This window comes from Sporobolomyces salmoneus (genome assembly GCF_050403485.1).
Source record: "Sporobolomyces salmoneus JCM6883 DNA, S_salmoneus_JCM6883_v1_ctg5, whole genome shotgun sequence".
NCBI classification, from domain to species: Eukaryota; Fungi; Basidiomycota; class Microbotryomycetes; order Sporidiobolales; family Sporidiobolaceae; genus Sporobolomyces; species Sporobolomyces salmoneus.
The window spans coordinates 64,179-83,197 of NW_027481158.1; the positions used below are offsets into that span (position 1 = coordinate 64,179).

Sequence of the window (19,019 nt, forward strand, 5' to 3'; positions counted from 1 at the left end):
GAGGTTGCCGACAAGAGGAGAGCAATTTGCAATTCGCAGTCTGTTGTCCTGAAACTTCACGAGTCAGAGCACAATCCGAACAGGAGAATGAGATAGTCGCGTGCGAAACTCGATGAGCACGAAGAACGCAGCTCGAGCCAGGACTCTCCCCTGCTCTGCTCTCCTGACATCTCACATCTTACAGCGATACACCCGTACTACCAACTCGAGACGCTCACAGTTACCTGATGGAAGGAATTCTACTGACTCATGAGTTGCAACTGCTTAGAAGAAAGAGAAGAGAGAGAGGAAAATATAAACAAATTTTATCGTTTCTACTGCTACTGAGAAAGATGAAGAGCACTTCATGACTAGCTAGAAGGGAATATAGAGTACAAGGACGAGTAACGCCGGTTGCGAGAGGAGGAAGGAGAGGAGTAGATTAGGCGGGATGAGCACATCGAACGAAGAGAGGGCAGAGCAAGAAGAGGGTTAAATAGTGAAGAGAGGGAGAGAGAGATGGCACTACGTTGCTGTACGATTGCGAGCAAGAATGAGGGAGGGAGAGAGTACATGCGATGGAGGGAAGATTAGAGTTTAAGTTCTTGCAGAATTCGTTTCACTACGATCGCAAACTGTCAGTACATTTCGCATCGATGAAAGGCGAGAAGAACTTACCTAGAGTGAGGTATGCATTTCCCGAGATCCTCCTGAATTGAATCCCGTGGAACCCAGGCAGCAGAGGCATTTTAACGATAAAGATTTCGCACCGAACAATCATGTCGTTCGAAACCGCGCTCGATCCATTCATGACATCTCCTCCTCCTCCTCCTCCTCCTGAAGTTGCACCTTCTCCCGAAGAGTGATGTCCACTATCGAATCGAGCTCCACCAGTTTGAAGAGGAGGGGAATTATCGATCGGCGAAACTGGGGTGAAAGATCCAGAAGATTGAGTGCGAGCTCGTGCGGTGGTCGAAGTGGGATCGGTAACGATTCGTAAGGAAGATTGAGAGTCTTCGAGATTCGTCGTTCCGTTTTCATCGACGCCGCCGATTGATTGAACTTCTCCATCTTTCTTCTGTAACAATAATTTACTCGCTCTCCTCTTAATCGTCGATCTCACATTCTTACCATCCTTGTTTCCTCCTCCTCCACCAGTCGTCGTGCCTCCTCCTCCTCCTCCGTTACCGAAGCTTGAAAGATCGATCGAAGGAGCATGAACGCACTCGAATCCATTCTTAACATCTCGATGTTGAACCCCCAACCGATCCAACACTTTGACGAGATCCCCTCGTAACGTAGCGACCGGTTTCGTCGTAGTCGTACTGACCGAGAAGAGACCTTTCAACCAAACCGGTTTCGCAGATTCCGAGACGTCTTTACCCGAGGATGACCGTGAGGGAGTGCGCCCGATGAATCCAACGTCGGGAACTACGGATTGTTGTTCGATACCGACTCCTCCTGATGATCCTCCTCCTCCTCCTTGAGATTGAGCTCCTGAACCCGAATCGACGAGAGCGGAATCGACTAATTCTTCTTCTGCGACATCATCGAACATCCCAGCGATATCATTCGAAGTGTTTGGTCTCGGTGGAGGAGGAGACGAAGCGAGTGCGTTCGAACCAGGTTGACTCGCGAGAGAAACTTGTCTTCTCCGTTCAAAGAATCCCGTCCCTGTTCTTCCAACCGAACTTGATTCTCCAGGATTCGCCGTCATCGTCGACGCTCCATTCGAACTCGAACTGAGGACGTTCGCAGCCCCCATCGATACTCCCCGTTGATGACGACTCGGTGAAATTTCTCCGACGGTCGAAGCCCGAACGACCGGTTTCCCATTCGGTGGACTCGCTAACGGAACGTCCGATCCCGTCGAAGGTAGTCTCGTCACTGGAGGTCTCAAATTTGTAGAAGGAGTTTCGGAAACTTGAGGAAGAGGAGACGCGGCAGTTTTGTTCGATGCTCGATGTCCCGCCATTCCTCCGATACTCGCTCGACTCCTGTGACCTTTCCCTGATTCGGGGGATGATCGACCGAGAAGAGAGCCGAATCGACGGGCGAATCCACCGGTCGAAGAAGTGGAAGAGGAGAGAGGGACGTCTTCGTTGAGGGAGTCGGAGAGTCGGTCTCGTTCGGATGGACTGATCGATAATGACATTCGATTCGAAGCGTTCGTTGTCGCCGAGGTTCTCGTTCGAGGGGAAGGTGAATTCGGTGGATCGTAACCGCCATTGCCGCTCGTTTGGGGTCGTCCGAACGAATTAACGATTGGAGAATTCGGAGCCGAAGAAGAAGGATGAGGAGGGATCGTCATCGAATGATGTCTAACGTTCGAAGAGATTGTAGCAGTAGTTCTCGGCATTTGAGGCGCCGTCGAAGGATGAGGGGCGAATTCTTCTCCCGTCGCTCTTTGTCTCGGTTGAGGAGTCATCGGAATCAATGGAGAAGCGGCAGGAGGACGTGCCAATTCGGGAGAAGCGACGAGTGCAGGGGAAGTGATCGTCGAACCGGCTTGATACGCTTGTGCGGGAGCGGGAGGTGGGGGTGGACCCGTGAGTGAAATCGTAGAGGATGCGAATACTCCTGGACCCCAAATTCTTTCACGTTCGATCTTCTCTTTGACGAGGTAATAGATCGAGATGAGAGGATGAAACCCTTTTGTCGGATCGAGTTGATCGGGACGAGGTCCTCCTGAAGCTCCAAAGAATCCAGGACTGATTCCCGTCGAACCTCCTCCTCCTCCTGAAGACGAATCGAATTCGTCTCCTCCTCCTCCTGATGATCCTCGAGGTGGAGCGTTCGTCCCTGCAAACGCGGCATTGAAACCCCCCGCAATCTTCTTCCCATAAAACCCTAGTCCCGAAAACCTCTTATTCGTCGGACTTCTCTTTATATCCCTCCCATCTACTCTCATCGACGGTCTCTCCTTCTCCGCTTCTCCCCCGCCTCCTTCTCTCCCATTCATCTCGTTCAGTCCTCCCGCTTCTCTCGATTTCCGTATTTCCCACGCCTTACTCGAAGCTTTATAAAGTTCCGTCTCCAAAACTTGATTCAAATTCTTTTCGATTTCTTCCTCGGTCCCAAACTCGAACCCCGTCATTCCTTTCAATACTTCCGGGTCGAGTTCTCCTGCCCTCAAGGGAGTTCGAGAGGGGAGATGAGTCGTGGGAGGGGAGGTGAAACCCTTGACGAGCCAAGGGTGAGAGAGAACTTCTTGTAAGGAGGCACGTTGGGAGGGAACAGTGACGAGCATACGGGAGAGGAGGTGTTTACATTCTATTAGTCGTTACACTCGAACGATATCAGCGAATCGGAAAAGGAGGGAGAGAAGAGAGAAAAGAGAGGAGAGATGAGCTCACCGGTACTTAACCAACTCGGATACTCTACCTGTCCCCTCTTGATCTTCGCATGTAAAGCCGGCATACTCTGATCATCGAACGGAACTTTTCCGCACACCAAAACGTACAAAACGATTCCGAAACTCCAAACGTCGACTTCTGGTCCCGTATAAGGTTTCGCGTTGAGTAATTCGGGAGCCGCGAAATAGAGTGAACCGCAGAATGTCGAGAGGTGGGAGAGAGGGGAGTAGAGGTTCGAGAGTCCGAAATCGATTATTTTGATGTTACCCGTTTTCGAGATTAGAATATTTTCAATCTTCAAGTCTGTTCATACAACTCGAGAATCGTTCGTTAGCGAAGGAGAAGACGAGGAGATGGGACAAGGAGAGACGTACCTCGATGAACGATTGAATTCGCATGACAATACTCCAAAGCCGATCCAATCTGTCTCGCAAACTTCCTCGCACTTCTCTCCCTCAACCTTCCATGAGAGATGATATAATCGAGCATTTGTCCTCCATTGACGTACTCTTGAACGAAATAGTAATGATGCTACGAATAACGCGCGAGTGGTTTCGAGGAGTTTTGAACGGAAAGAAAGGAGTGAGTCAGTTTTCATTTCTTCTGCGCTCCACTCGCTCGTTCGAATAAGGAGAAGGGAAAGAGAAAGGGGTTGGGACGTACAGGATAAATCATCATTTCCCTCATCCCACACACATAAGGATGATGTAACAACAAACTCAAACTCCCCTCTCTAACCGTTCTCACTTCTTTCGATTGATCCTTCGCGGCTGCTTTCGCTAGGAACGAAGCTGTTGGTTCTGGAACGGCTTGTGTCGCTTGTGGCTGTGAACCCGAAGCGGAGGAAGGACGACGAGAAGAGGAAGGATCGGAGGAAGGAACAGGAGGAGGAGCAGGAGGAGGGGGACGTTGTGCGGCTGCGGTTGAAGTGAAGCGTGGAATGATCTTGATCGCTACCTATTTCACTCAAACCTAGAATCAGCACCCGACTAGGAGAGAGAGAGAGAGAGGGAGGAAAGAGGAGAGAAAAGAGGGATGGAGATTTTACTTTTTCACCCGAAATTGAAGAAACTCCCAATTTGACTTTACCCATACTACCCGCTCCTAAAGTTTTAGTCATTTGCCATTCCCCTAACGTTCTTCTACTCCTACTAGAACTAGAACTCGTAGGGTTCGCGTTTGAGGAGACTGAATCGTTGAGACGTTCTTTTTCTTCTGCGAGTGATTTTCGAGTGAGACTTTCGGCAGTAGGTTCTCGTTCCCTCCTTCCACCACTAGATCTTCCATTCCCTGCTGCACTACTCGACGATACCGGAGTGGCTCGTGAGTCTGTTGAGACCGAGGCGCTAGGTCGATGGGAAGAAGAAGAAGGACGTCTCGAAGGAGGATTCGATAGAGGTAAAGGAGGTAAATTCAAGGGATTGATTCGTGGAGGAGGTAGTTGTTGAGCTTCTTGAGGAGACATTGCTGGTGGAGATACGGGGGAGAAGAGAGCCGAGTTTGGAGGAGGAGGAGCTTGAGAGGAGTCGAAACGAGAATTACCGGGAGATGAGGAGATTATCGAGGAAGGAGGAGGAGTAGACATCGTTCGAGAATGATGGGATGAGTCGGGTTGCGGGAATCGACGAGATGAAGGAGGGGTAGAGTAGTTGTCCCTCGAAGAAGAAGGCGGTTGAATTGGTTTCGAAGAAGGATCTCGAGGTAATTCTTGCATCCCCATAATCGGAGTCGATTGACTGGTTATCGATTCTTCTCCAACCACTTCCAACCCATTAATCCTCTCTACCTCATTCTCCCCATTCCCATTCCCATTCCCATTCGTGCTAGTATCTGTCGATCCATGTTGTTGATGACTCCCTACCGTCGCACCATTCTCACTCCCCCCAAACTCGCTTCCTCTCCTACTCCCACCTCCTACCCTTCTTCTCTCTTCCTCTTCCTCCTCCTCTTCTTCTTCTTCCTCTACGAGAGTCCCATTCTCTCTCCCAGCTCCTTCTGACTCGTCCTCGATGAAACTCGTCTGCTCCCCTTCAATCGCGTTCGTCGCACTCAACGGTAAATCTTCATGAGAGTTTCTCACGGGTGAACATGGAACCGAAGGAGTTGGGGAGGTCAAGTCGGAGGACTGATGAGGATCTGGAGTTGAGGCGGAGACCAAGTCGGCGGGATGGGTTTTAAGTTTCGGTAGTGTTGTTGTTGGTCGTGAGTCTGGTGTTGGAGAGGTCATGGTGGAAGGAGGAGGAGAAGAGGGAAGGGAAGGGGAGTTGGTTGTTTGATCAACGTGACTAGTAGCTTTCGATGCGACGTTACTACCGGAGACTGAAGGGTCTAATTGGCGTTGTAATAAAGTCGCTTCGTTCCGGGTAGAGGTAGAGGGAGAGGGAGAGGCAGCGTCGAGATGGGGAGCGTCAGGTGGAGAACTCGAGGTTGATTCTTCCATTGTTGACCTGTAAGCTCCGCCGACTTATACATTATGAGTAACACAGACTTTACAACGTACATAGGACGGGGCTCACCGAGAGGTTACGAGAAGGAAGAAGAGTCGGTCAGAATAAAGCGCGTCACGGCGAATCTTCTCGACTTCGGTTCGCTGTTCCCTGTGAGCTTGGAATCGCTATATAGACCAAATCCTTAATCTACCGCTTCGACGAGAACGATAGAGTGTCGAAGAGTCGCGGCGAGAGATGCCAGAAGTGGAGAAAGGGAAAGGTTGAAGGGAGCGAAGTCTTTTCCCTCGTGGTCGCAAGGCGAGGTGATTCCAAGCGAGTCAGGAGAGACGACTGTGGTAGCTCTGCTTTGCGCACGCAAGTTTTCGGTCACGAGAGGCCGGGAAAGCGGGCCGAGTCTCTCGAACTTGAATCTTTCGCGACTGAACTTCGTTTGCTCGAAAGCGACTTTTGGGCAGAAGACCTCTCCCATTATTATCCGGACACGAGAATACTCTCGACAAAGATGGGCGAGAGAAACGCTCAACACTCTGCTGCTGAAATCGCAAATGAACGTGGTAAAAACGGATGGATTCCTAAACCAAATTTTGGTCGTATCCAGCTTGTTTCTGAGACCTATCGTGCGCCCCCCACCATCTCGTCTACGTTCCTAGACCACTATATACCCTCCAGATCGAAGGGCGGAAGCTGAAGCTGTTCACGTCGGAGGGAGACGTAAAGGAGGAGAACCAGCGAGAAGCGAGGGACTATCGTCGTTATGGGAGCCAGGGCGAAGAGAAAGGGGTATCTGAACGAAGTGATGGTATCGAGCGAAGTACTGAAGGGTATCAGGGAGTTGTTCTGTCGGTGTGCGTCGTCTTGAGTACGAGAAGAGGGTATTTGGGTCGGTTTTGCGAAATCCTCGCGGTCAAGCTCATCCTCCTCCTCCTCGTCTCCCGTTTAATCTAGATGACTCCAAGGATCCTCCAAGAAGGATTCCTTGAACCAGACTTCCCCATTCTCGATCCCTCCCTGTCCTCCTTGTTGTTCAGAATTGAATCGAGGTCTCTGTCGGCGTCCGTTTTTGAGTACACTTCCAATAAGAGTGTGGCTCAGAAAAGGGAACCGACCTTGTTTGGTCCACCCCCATTGCCGTTGAACCCTCCTCCCCCTCCTCCTCGATGACCCCCTCGTCCCCCTCGAGATCCCCCGCCTCTGCCGCGACCCCGGCCTCGTCCGCCGCCTCGGTTGCCGGATCCTCGGTTGTTGTTGTTGTTCTGCATTGAGTGAATAGAGCTGGAGAAGTGAGTGGAGAGAATGAAAAGAGATGAAATTCCGAATCTCGGCTCGTTCCTCCTCTTTCATCTCACCTTTACGTTCGACCGCTCCGTACCGCGTACATCAGCATAGCACTATCTAGTCGCAACCGACAGAATGCCTCAGCGACTCGAAGTCCCTCTTTGAAGGAGTTTCCCCTTCCCGATGCACGCTCCCCCCTCTCGCTCCTTCTCCCTCGCTCGGGCTTAGGTTCAAACGAGGTACTTGCTCAGTGAATTGATTCGGAATCGAGAAAGGGTCCAGAACCTCGAGGATCGAGATTGCGTTGTTGTTTACCTACCTTTCACTCTTCTCATCCTCTCGGGTTCACTCAACAAACAGGCTCCCTACTCACTCAGCTCCGACGAACGATTACACGCAGCTGCTTGAGCTCGACCAGTGTGTGATTGCCGGGTCCGGACAGAGTGGGCTTGAATTGAGAACGAGGTAGCTGCGTTGGTCTTCCCCCTTCGCTGCCCAACACCTCCCCTAGCGAGTGAGTCTCACTCTGCCTACATCCTCTACCCTTACTCACTCCACATCTCCTGACTCTGCGCTCGCTCGTAGAAATGTCCCTCTCGTTCCCCCTCTCTCCGCCGCATTCAACCTCTCTCCCCTCACACGACACCTTCCCCCCTCCTTGGCTCAGTGACCCTCCTCCGACCGATGGACCGAACACGAGGGATAGAGCCAGGAGAGGGTTGAAACCGAAGAGTGGGACTTTGTTTCAGGAAGGAACTAGGTTTCGATTTGAGAATGAGAACGGCACTGCGTCAGGGTTGGGATTGGGATTGGGGGATTCGACGGGCAGTCAAGGGAGTTGCTTGAGCGGGTGGAACGATCTGAACCACGAACGAGGAGAGAAGGAGAAGGAAAAGGAGGAAGAGGTAAGTTTTCTCGACTGGGAAATTCCTTCGCGCTGGAAAATGAAGCTGATTTTCCTTCTTGTAGGGAACACAGTTCTTCCCTCCCTCGTCCTCTTCTATATCGACTTATGAACCTTTCCCTTCGGACTACTACAACGCAGACCCAGGAGGAGAAGATCTTTCCTTCTCTTCTTCTACGACGACGGAAACTTCATCGATTTTCATCGATGATCCTTTCACAACTTCTGCTGCTTTCGAGGCTGGTCCTCGACCCCCTCACGCAAACGAATCTTTCTCCTTCAGTCCTCCCGGGAGCGAGAACGTGTTCAATTTCTATCCACCGCCGCCTCCGATGGTCTCCCAACTTCGGGAAACCGGAGGAGGAAACGATCGATTGTTCGAAGGAGGAGGGTTTGACCGAAGAGGGATTGAAACGAATCGAGTAGTTTCAAACGCGACGATTATCGAATACCCTTCAACCTCAACCCAAGCACCGGAAGCAGGAGATGAAGAACAAATGAATGAATTAGGTTTGAGCACGACGAGTAGTTTGAACGGGTTGGGGATTACGAAAGAGGAATGGTTGAGACTTGGTGGATTTCCCGTTAACGATTTATCATACTCTGATATTCCAACTCGACGAGAACAAGGTCAAGGTCAAGGTCAAGGGGAGGAGGACGTTTTCATCGATTCGACTTCGATAACTCGAAATTTCAATACTTCCTCTTCCTCTTCTTCAACTCCATTCTTCACTCTCCCACCACCTCCACTCCCTCTCCCAGCTCAGCACCTTTACTCAAACTCGAGAGCTCATTCGACTTTTGTCCTTCCTCACCCGAAACCTCCTTCGATTTTCCCCCCAACTCCAATTCCAGACGATTCAATCTCCACAACCTTTTCACCTCTCATTCTCCCGCCTCCCTCGGCAGGGTTCGAATTACCCACTCCTCCGGAACGCTACCATCGCCCTCAACCTCACTCTCGAACCTCGAATTCGATCACCGTTTCTCCTTGGTCGACTTGTCCCCCTCCTCTTCGCCCTCCCTCTGTTTTCAAGGACATCCCCATCTCAGCAGAACCTATGAACGAACTCAAACTCTCTCAGAGAGATGCATCTCCCCCGAAATCTCCTCGAAAGAAACGTCCCCTTCCAACTCCTTATCCCTCCGTTCTCTCCTCTACCACTTCCTCCTCCTCCTCCTCCGCTCTTCCTGGTCAGGCACTAGGTCGTAATCTTACTCCTGTAACTTCCGCACTCTTCACTTCAGCTCATTCCCTACCCGCTCCTACCAATCTCTCCGAAACGGTTCGACCCTCAAGTGGAACGGGAACGGGAACGGGAACTGATGGGGGACAAGGGAAAGGGGAGAAGGAGAAGAAGAGTCATAGTAGAAAAGTCAGCGAGGGACATATCAAACGACCTAGGAACGCATTCATTCTCTTTAGATCTCATCTCGTCAATTCGGGGACTCTTCCAAAGACTACTACCGTCTTCGAGAAACGTCCCAAGGTTCCTCCCTCCTCTTCTTCTCTCATCACACCCAATCAGGACCCCCAGGAGGACTACGAGTTAGTGGAGGTAATCAAACCCGTCGATCACAAGAACGTTTCAAAAATCGTCGGATCAATCTGGAGGGGTCTTTCGAAGGAGGAGAAGAGGGTTTGGGAAGAATTGGCGGAGAAGGAGAAGAGGGAACATGGAGAGAAGTATCCGGGGTACAAGTATAGACCGAAGAGTAGGGCCGGGGAGAGGAAGAGGAGAGTTGGGAAAAAAGTTGGGGGTGACGAAATCGAGGAAGAGGAAGAGGGAGAAGATGGGACGGTGGGAGTAGGAACGAGAACGAGGACGAAGAGTGAGAAGGGAACGGGATCAAGAGAGGGAACGATGGAAGCAGGAGGAGGAGGAGGAGGAGGAGACAAGAACCGAGCTCATCTCGGAGATATCCTCGTCAATGACGATTCACCGATTTCGTCTACCGCTTCGACAGTCCATCAATCACCTCCGGTGTTCTTCGAGAACAAAACTCCGACGAAACAAACTCAGCATCTTCGAATCGGATCGTCTCCCACCGTTTCCTCTGCTAGTTCCCCTCCGTCCTCCTTGCCAGAGAAGAAAATCAAGAGAATGCATCCATACCCTCGTCCTCCATCATCCGCTGCTTCCACGCCTTCACCAACGAAGAAACATCCTCTTTCACGATCTCAAACTCTCTCTTCTCGTCACGATCAGGATCAATTCTCTACTCCTTCGAGATCCTCAAAGTCTAAAACGATTCATTACATTCAAGCAGGTCTTGGTGTATCTCTTCCTACTACTCCTCCTCCTCCTCCTCCTCCAATCACCTCCAATTCGAATTCGACATCAAATTCCGATCCATTCTTCTTCTGTCCTCCTCCCGATTCAATCTCCAACGATCCTCCTTCTCTAGGAGGCATCAAACCCCTCGCTCAAGCGAAACTCGATCAAATTCCACTCTTTACGGGGAAATTCTCGACTGATTCTAGACAGTTCTCGTTGGGTCGTTGGGAGTTACGCAAACCCTCCCCTTTCAACCACGACAACATTTCTCCCTCGAGGGTGTCGTCGACTAGTACCGTTGGATTAATGGATCGCTCCCTCTCTCGACCCAAGGAGGAGGAACTCGACGAGAAAGACGCTCAGGGAAAGAGGATTTCTTCAGCGCTAGTATTGGATCCCCGACAGTTCCTCACCGATTCCGGACTATTCCCCTCAACCTCTCCCGATCACGACCACGAACAAGGGCGGAAGGAGAGGGAGGAAGAGGAGGAAGAAGGAGAAACCTATTCAGTATGGGACGATTCGTCCTCATCGATCGTTTCTACCTCTTACTCCTCGATTACTGCTCCAACTACCGTCGATTCTGTCTACTCTCGTTCTGCTGGTGCTTCTACCGTCGATCGAGCCAGAGGAGGAGGAGGAATCGGAGGAACTGAAGAAGGAGGAAAGACGAGGGAGGATGAGTTTCATTTCGGTACGATGAATTTATTCGAGAAACCTCCGAATGCACTCGTTGGTCGTGAAGGGAGTGGATTGTTCCCGAAAGCTGGGGGGACGAAAGCGGGAGATGGAGGAGTTGGGTTGGGAATCGATTTCGGAGGGAAATGGAAGTAATTAACGGACTCTCTCGCTCGTGGAAGTACTGGAGAAGAAGGTCGGTCGTCAAGTATAGGAAAATTCGAGTAAAAAGTTATCAAGTTGTCTCGTCAAAAGTTTTCGGTTTCTGTATTTCTGGTTTGAATTCTCGTTATTTCTTCGTTCCTTTCGTTATCCCCCCCTCGCACTCGCAAATTCAGAGCTTGGTCTCTTCTCCCACTCGTTAGAATCCCGTTAGTTATTCGTGTGAATGATTCTCTCCTCCCTTTATATATCGTTTCTCTCGTAAAAATTGCAAATATACCCCCGGCTCTCGTCTCGTTCGTCTTTACTTTTCGTGTCTCTGTCTCTGGTTCACAGAGCGGAGAGAACACCGGATCAGCGAACGGTTCTCGCAGGAAGCGCTGACAGCAGAAGTTGTAATCGAATTGGTGTTTTGTTGCAACAGGCATTTCTTACGAATCCAGCGGTCCGACTTTTTGCTTGACTGTACTCGTCCCCAAAGCATCATCAGCATCTAGAATTCTACTCCGTCGAAAGACGGAGAACGTCAGAGGAAGAAAACTCACTGAACTCTCTAACTTTCTTCGCCTCGACTCCTCCGACCCCCTCGATTTCCTCCGCTCTCATCCTGTGTGTTCAAAACCCGTGTTATCAGCTCATCATAGCAAGCGATATAATGGGATAGGACAAGGGATCGAACTCACCCTTCACTGTCCCCTCTATCCCGATCCGCCCCTCCTTCAATCAGCGCAACCGCGCATTCCGCATGTCCCGATTCGACCGCTAAATGTAAAGGAGTATTCCCCGCTCGATCCTGTTGTCGTACCTCACGAATATCAGCACTCACTTTGCAGAGGATAGAGCTGAGTAAGTGAGGGACGCAACGGAAAGGTTTAAACGAGGTTTTTCAGGTTTTGTTGGGGAGAGAGAGGCGAGGATTAGGTGGATGGAAGGGAGGGAACCGGTCGTTGCTGCGCGATGACTGCAGAACAAGCGAAGGAAGGGAAGATTCAGTGAGGGGAATCGAGGAGGAAGAAGGGCGAGATGGGAACGTACAGTGGTAGTTGGTTCGCTTTATCTCGAGCGTTGATATCGGCACCTTTCGAGATCAGTAGTCGACCGATCTGTAGCGGTCATCCGTTTACGAGACTTGAATCAGTCGGACGAACAGGAAAGAAGTCACGAAGGAGAACCTCCTACATTAACGTGTCCTTTCGAAGCTGCGTAGTGTCTGCATGCGTCGTAGTGTCAGTATCAGTAAATCACGTGCCCGGAATGAGCAAGGAAGGCGCAAGAGAGACTCAGAAGCGAAGGGACCACGAAATTGAAAAACTCACAAAGCCGTAACTCCTTTCTGATTCTGTGCCGTAACGTCCGCTCCGGCTCCTACCAACAACGTTACAATCTCGAAATTCCCTGTTGTCGCTGTATTTCCCCTCATCCATCACCCATTCTCGTGTCAGCTTAAATCTCTCGCAAACTTTCCAGTCCCTTTCAGAAGAGCGAGGAAGAACTGGACGAGGGCAGACGACTCACCAGCCGAAATCAAAGCGGTATTCCCAATCCCATCCCCGTTCTCTAAACATTTCTTCCTCGCTGCTTCTCCGTATCCTCCGCCTTCGAGATCATTGAAGGCTTCGATGCAGGCTTCGACACATTGCACTGAGGGCGGCAAGGCTGAGAGACAAGCTTGTAAGGGTGTTTGAGAATCCTACGAACGAAAGCAGTAAGCGAACGAGCGATGAACGGAGGGGAAGAGAGGGAAAGTTACGGAATCGAGAGAGAGGAGGAGGGAAGGGTCGGAGGAGAGCGCCATCCGAAGGAGGGAGGCATTACCTGTTCAGAACATTGTGGCGAGTGTCAGTGACTGGCCTGAGAGGGCACAGAAGCAGAGAGACGAGGAAGTAGATCAAGCGATGACATTGAACGCGTAATCGTTGAGAGAGCTGGAAGAACGAGGGGCTAACCTTCTCGGGCGTAGCGGTGAGCATCTTGAGCTGGAGGTGCGGACATCTCGTCGTGGAACATGAGAAGGAGGAGGAAGAGAAGTTGAGAGATTCTCGCACAACTTTCGCTTGACTTTCTCGCTGATCGCTAGAATACCTCTGCTTCCGGTTCGTTCGATATGATGACGTTGGCAAGATTAAGGTGTATCTACTGGGGACTAAACCGAAAGAGAACTGAAGGCTAAAAAACGACACAAAAGTAGAATAATCTATAACTCCTTCCTCTTCTCCCTCTCTCTCCTCGCTCTACCTCTCCAACCTCCTCACGAGTCTCATTCCATCGACTAGATCCCAAACCCAGGTCCCAACGGACTCTCCTGACCCGGATCCTTCACGACCGCCTCGAACACTTCTCCCAAAATTCCCAACGCGACCGCTCGTTTCCTCAATACCGTTAACGAGACTTTCGCCCCAGTTGAACTCGAGGAAGAAGTATCTTCGATACCGGTGGGAGAGAGGACTCGGTCACAGACTTCGCGGATGACGGATTCTACTTCGAGTTTAGCTCCCTACTCAATCAATCGAGAAGTTGTTGTCAGCTCGTTTCGTACACAGAGCTGGACGGCAACCAACTGACCTTGAATAACGCATGAAGACCCTACTCGCCAGCAAGGAACGGAGTCAAAACCGCTCGTCTGCAGAAGGGAAGAGGGGAAGAAAGCACTCACCATTTGAGCCGCTTTATCCTCCAATTTCTTCTTCTCCTCTACCGAAACTCCACTCTCTTCGGCCTTCTGAATTGCCTCGAACACATCTTTGAGAGCATAAGCCGATCGAACGGTAGAAACCGTTTGGTTGAAGATGTGGGCCGTCGATTTCGCCGAATGGAACCAGCCTCCGACGCCGAAGGGGATCGGACCGGTTGACGCAAGGAAATGCCTGCTCGACAGAGGATACGTGAGTGACTGCTTTGGGGGGAGTAAGGGGTGGGGAAGAAAGAGGAAGGAGGACTGACTTTGATTTCGATTCGTAGACGAATCCGACGGTATGAAGTAGCTCGACTCCATATGATTCCTTCTTCAGTTCTTCAGCTTCGATAGACCACATTGTTCGGACTAGCAGCGATCAATAATGATAAACGAGCAAGAAAGAGTAGTCAGTTTTCAGTTTTCAGTTTTCAGTTTTCGAAATTCTCGCGCGAAACAGCGCAGTCTCGAGAGCGACAGACGTACCTCCATCTGCGATTTGTTTATCTTCCTCCCCTACTGCCTGTTCACTGAACAGTGCCAATTTATCCCTCAATTTAATCGCCAATTGCTTCACTCTCTGTTCCCTCACTTTCGCTTTCTCCTGCGCCAATTTCCTCTCTTGTTCCTCCTTCTGTTGTTTCTTCTTATCCTGTACCGCCTGTTGTTCAGGTGTCAACGTCGGTTTCGTCTTCGCTGAAGCCGTCGAAACTGTCGTCGAAGTCGATTGAGCATTATTTGTGGTCGTTGTCGCTGCTGGTGTCGTTTCCTCCTCTTCCTCCTCCTCGACTTCCTGCATCGCACTCTTCATCTCACTTCCCAACGAGATCGTCCCAATAATATCCATAAACCGTTCCCCTCCAAACAAAGTCGAGAAAATCGCTTCGGGATCGACCATCGCCTCCGCATCACCCCCATCGTTCTTACTCTTCCCAAACTCGTTATACGTGTGACGTAACCCTGGATCAGACAACGTCGTATACGCTACGGCGATCTCTTTGAATCGATCGGCTGCTGTTGGGTCGTCTGGGTTTTTGTCGGGGTGGTTTTTAATCGCCTGGAACAAGCTCGTTCAGCTAGCGTTGAGAGAGAGGGATAGAGAGATGGGCTTACTAGTCGTCGGTAGGCTTTCTTGACTTCCTCAGTCGTGCAAGTAACCGGTAAACCCAACAACTGATTCACTCACTCAACGGATCAGCTCGAGCGTCTCCCTCGCAGCGATTCAAAGAGTGAAGGCTCACATCATAATAAGACATATCAATCGGTCTCTCATCTATGCGTGTCCATTCGTCAGAGAGTCTCATCAGTTTCGAGGTTGACTGACCTCCCCTCCTCCATCTCCCTCTCCTCTCCCGCCTCAGTCAGAGAAGGAGGACTCACCGCTCCCAATAGTTCTCCCCTTCCTTCCCGTCTTTACCTTGCTCGGTGCGGGTCTAACGATCCAAGGTTGTCGACATTGAGCGCATTCGACTTGAAATACCTCATCAGTCGGAGTCGAACTTGGTGGGATGTATTCGACTTCGGTTCGACAGTGAGGACAGGTCGCGGAAACGTAGGCACCTTTGAGTCGCGATTTGATCGTTTCCATCTGGGGTGAATGAGGGAGAGAAAGAGATGGAGCCTCAAGCTCGTCTTTTCACTGACAAGCCAATTTCTTTGAGACTCTCGTTTATTGCGGCAGATCTTACTGAATTACCAGCAAAGGCCAGCACGAACTCGAGAGGGAAAAGGTCGAAATATCAAAGTTTCGCTCGAAAATGACTTTCGCACACTGAGCTCCGTATGTTGCAGCCTTGACGATGTGGTGTACAGGCGAGCGACTAAGGGCAGCGAGAAGTGTATCCGGGACTGCAACTTGCGATTCGGACTTGAAGGTGAAGAACTACGAGTATAACTCAAAAGTTTCGTCTTCTTCGAGGGGAAGACTTCGCGAGCTGCCAGCGTTTCTATCTAGATCTTGCTCTATCAGGTCTCTGCGTGGAGGTGCACTCGACGAGGGCCAGAAGAAAGGAACAGCATAAGACATCTATTGGATAACAAAGCTCACAAAGCGTGAAAAGAGTATCATCTACCGCCAAAATCCACGAAAGGGATCGAATATTCGAGTGTCCACTCGACAGTATCCATCTCCAAAAGGTCAGAGACCTGCTTGACTTCCTGTCGACCTCCTTCCACTCCATACAAGACGATCCTCGAGATCTGTCGTTCCTCCTGATTCTTGTTCGCGATCGTCAACAGCAGCGTATGCAACTCCTCCTCCAAACCCCACAGGTAAACCAGGTGCAACGATTCGAGCTTAAGACCTCCTTTGAGAGCCGAGACCAAACTGGAAACGAGTTCGGAACTTTTGCGGAAATTGCTCAGGTTGAGCGAAAGATGCGAGAGGTTCCGGAGGATGTCTGGGGTCGGAAGGAGCAGAGGGACCCTGTTCATTCCACTGGAGTCACACAGGGCGAGAGTCGTGAGTTGCGGAAGGAGGAGACTGAAGACGTCCGGAATAAACCAACGGACGTCGGAGTGAGAGACAGCGAGGGCGAGATGGGTAAGGTTGGGCATGCAGGCGGGAGAGAAGACGGTACGACACGTCGAGATATCGCCATAGATTGTCGAAACGTTGTATTCGCCGAGAACGAGTCGACGGAGATGTGCAAATGACAGCCCGGGCTCGAAATCTTTGACGTCTGAATCTGATGATAGCTTGAGAGTTTCGACACCTGGGCACGTAGGATCAACATCCTTGAATAAACGAGAGTCCGAGAGAGAGTGAGGACTCACGAGGGAAAGAAGCGAAGAATTGCAGGGTCAAATATTCCGAGGCGGAAGGCCCGCAGTTGACTATTTCGAGATACCGGACCCCAGTCCACCTCTCGACTCCTGTAATCTCGATCACTCGCTCGGAGTGCCCTGTGATTGACAACCATTTCGTTTCCGCGTGTTTCGACGTCTTGGTACCGAGTCTCTTCGCCTCTTTCTCGTCGTCCCTGAAGCCCCACCTTCCGATTGCGATCGCCTCGTGCAAGAGCTCTTGCGCCACTCCAGTCCACGAGGAGTGAACTAAAGCGAGAGCCGACAAGGTATCGAGTCGGTCTTGATATTCGCTGCCCTTCATCGGGAAAGGCGGTTTCGCGACGGCTCTTTCGAAGACCTCGAGGATCAGCTCGGGCGGGAGGGAGAAAATGTTGACCGTCGCGGGAGAGTCGAGTGTCGTCGTAGTCGAGTGTGCTGCATCGAAAGAAGGAGAAGTCAGAATCCGTCGTCACGGATCGAGAGGAAAAGAATGCTGCTCACAAGCTGCTGAACTACCAGCTATCCCTCCCGGCGGACCGTCAAGCTTCAAACGACTGAGCGCTGTCGGGGAGAAGAGGGAAAGAGGGAACCGAGTTGGGTGTCAGCAGTTCCTCAAACCGACGAGAGAGTAACACGAGGGGGAAGTAGGACATCTAACTTACCTTGCTGAGTAGTCTCCATTCTGCTGCCCAGAGAGGAAGAGGAAGAGAAAGAAGAGACCTGGTCAAACTTGGTACCGCCTTTTTTTTTCGTCGTTCGTGCTCGGATCGCTTCAACGCTAAAGCCCCGATCGTTCGCTCGATTCCCTTGATGTTCGCGTTGCTCGTCTCGTCAAAGTCTTGCGGTATCTCGATGCAGCCCTCCGACTCTTCTTCCGACCTATGACTTGGTGAGGAGACGAAGGAGATAGTCAATTTCGAAAGAGACAACAAAATTTAAGCACTATCATCTGCCATCGAAGTCGTCAAAAGGCGGAAACTCCTTGCAATTCCACTCGATATTTCCCGTACTGGTGCGATCCCCATACTCTTCGAGTCTGCTTTGTGCCTGGTTTGATTCATATAAGACGGTCCTTCGAAATCTGAACCCCTCCTTTTCCCTCCTCGCAATCGCTGTCAACGCCAGCCACGTCTCTCGTTGAAATACTAAGGTAAAAGCACCGAGGTGTAGCGATTGAAGATCCAGGCCCATGTTGGTATCCGAGAATAGGACTGGAAAAAGGTCGTGAGGGGCGTGTTTGAGGTGAACGGAAAGATGCGAGAGTTTTGGCAAGGGAGCGAGCGACGAGAGAAGTGTAGGATGGAAAGAGTAAGAGCGATAATCAGAGATGGCGAGAGTTGTGAGCTGCGGGAGGAGGAATCGAAAGACCTCTTGCATTTCGAGATTGTCGGCGTGCTTGGTGTCGAGGGAGAGATGGGTGAGAACCGGCATACAGGCGGGTGAGAAGACAATCTGGCACGAGTCGATGTCGCCCCGGAGAACGGACCAGCGAAGGACGAGTCGAACGAGATGGACAAATGAAAGTCCGGGCTCAAGCGCCTGAACCAGGAAATCAGACTCCCTCACCTTGACGGTCTCGAGACCTACGCAACTGGTTAAGTGGTAAACACTGCCCACGGAGTGCAGGGCGACAGACTTACGAATGAAAGAAGCGAACCAGCTGGAGGTCACTGGGCTCATAGCGCCTGCCTCGAGGGTTTTCACCTCGCTCCACCGCTCAAATCCTGTAATATCCGTCACCAGATTCGACTTCCTCCCAGCAAATAACCACTTGGTGCTGAAGATCGGTTTCCCGTTACGGAATTGTTCAGCTTTTTCCCTAATCATGTCGTCGTATATTCCTCCAATGTATATCACTTCATGCAGGAGTTCTTGCGCGGCTTCGGTCCATGCGGAGTTGACGAGGGCGAGTGACAACAGATTTATGCGCCGCGCTCGGTATTCGCCATACCCAGGCTTGAATGGAGGTTTGAAGACGGCTTTCCTAAAGATCTTAAGGAGCAACTCGGGCGGAAGTAAGAGAGCCGGGGCCGTGGCAGGAGAGTCGACCACGATCGTAGTCGAGTCTGCTGTGCCAAGTGAGGAGGTCAGGGTTCGTTACGCCTTGGAGAGGAAGCTGTGACTCACGAGCTGAAACAGCAGCCATCTCATTCGCCGGAGCGTTGAGCGTCATTCGACTGAGCGCTGTCGGGGATGGGGGGGAAGAGGGAACCGAGTTGGCGTCAGCAATGCGTCCCACCGCCGAGGGAGCAGCACGAGGGGAAAGGATAAAAACTGACGCACCTTGCTCCGTAGATTCCATCGCGCTCGCCACGACAGAAGAGAGAGAGAGAGAGAAAGAGAACGAGGCATTTTCAAGGTCGGTTCCCTTCTTTTTCGTCGTTCGTGCACGGATCGTTTCTTCTCCTGTCCCGCCCCGCGTTGCTCGTTCCGCTCTTCACTCGTCTCATCCTCATCCGACTTCACCTTCCTCATCGT

The 19,019-nt window shown here is 51.1% G+C and overlaps 5 protein-coding genes across 5 annotated transcripts; 1 reads left to right on the forward strand and 4 right to left on the reverse strand.

Annotated features, from left to right (window-relative positions):
• Positions 1-569: 569 nt before the first annotated feature.
• JCM6883_006843 (uncharacterized protein) lies at positions 570-5,775 on the reverse strand (the record flags this gene model as incomplete). The annotated part of the gene is made up of 6 exons (XM_076629341.1): positions 570-601; positions 658-3,252; positions 3,336-3,638; positions 3,710-3,866; positions 3,999-4,292; positions 4,384-5,775. 6 exons carry the CDS (start codon positions 5,773-5,775, stop codon positions 570-572), a joined length of 4,773 nt encoding a protein of 1,590 aa, XP_076490463.1.
• Positions 5,776-7,647: 1,872 nt separating this feature from the next.
• On the forward strand, positions 7,648-11,077 carry JCM6883_006844 (uncharacterized protein; the record flags this gene model as incomplete). Its single annotated transcript, XM_076629342.1, has 2 exons — positions 7,648-7,965; positions 8,039-11,077. 2 exons carry the CDS (start codon positions 7,648-7,650, stop codon positions 11,075-11,077), a joined length of 3,357 nt encoding a protein of 1,118 aa, XP_076490464.1.
• A 437-nt stretch (positions 11,078-11,514) lies between these two features.
• JCM6883_006845 (ankyrin repeat domain-containing protein) lies at positions 11,515-13,075 on the reverse strand (the record flags this gene model as incomplete). The annotated part of the gene is made up of 10 exons (XM_076629343.1): positions 11,515-11,546; positions 11,629-11,690; positions 11,767-11,876; positions 11,948-12,044; positions 12,119-12,186; positions 12,263-12,293; positions 12,400-12,487; positions 12,599-12,773; positions 12,834-12,898; positions 13,030-13,075. The coding sequence occupies 10 exons, from the start codon at positions 13,073-13,075 to the stop codon at positions 11,515-11,517; spliced, it is 774 nt and encodes a 257-aa protein (XP_076490465.1).
• Positions 13,076-13,352: 277 nt separating this feature from the next.
• JCM6883_006846 (uncharacterized protein) lies at positions 13,353-15,342 on the reverse strand (the record flags this gene model as incomplete). The annotated part of the gene is made up of 8 exons (XM_076629344.1): positions 13,353-13,577; positions 13,646-13,666; positions 13,737-13,947; positions 14,024-14,123; positions 14,241-14,811; positions 14,868-14,927; positions 14,996-15,027; positions 15,135-15,342. 8 exons carry the CDS (start codon positions 15,340-15,342, stop codon positions 13,353-13,355), a joined length of 1,428 nt encoding a protein of 475 aa, XP_076490466.1.
• A 476-nt stretch (positions 15,343-15,818) lies between these two features.
• Positions 15,819-18,843, reverse strand: JCM6883_006847 (uncharacterized protein; the record flags this gene model as incomplete). The annotated part of the gene is made up of 4 exons (XM_076629345.1): positions 15,819-16,468; positions 16,530-16,976; positions 18,182-18,610; positions 18,669-18,843. 4 exons carry the CDS (start codon positions 18,841-18,843, stop codon positions 15,819-15,821), a joined length of 1,701 nt encoding a protein of 566 aa, XP_076490467.1.
• Between the last annotated feature and the right edge of the window lie 176 nt (positions 18,844-19,019).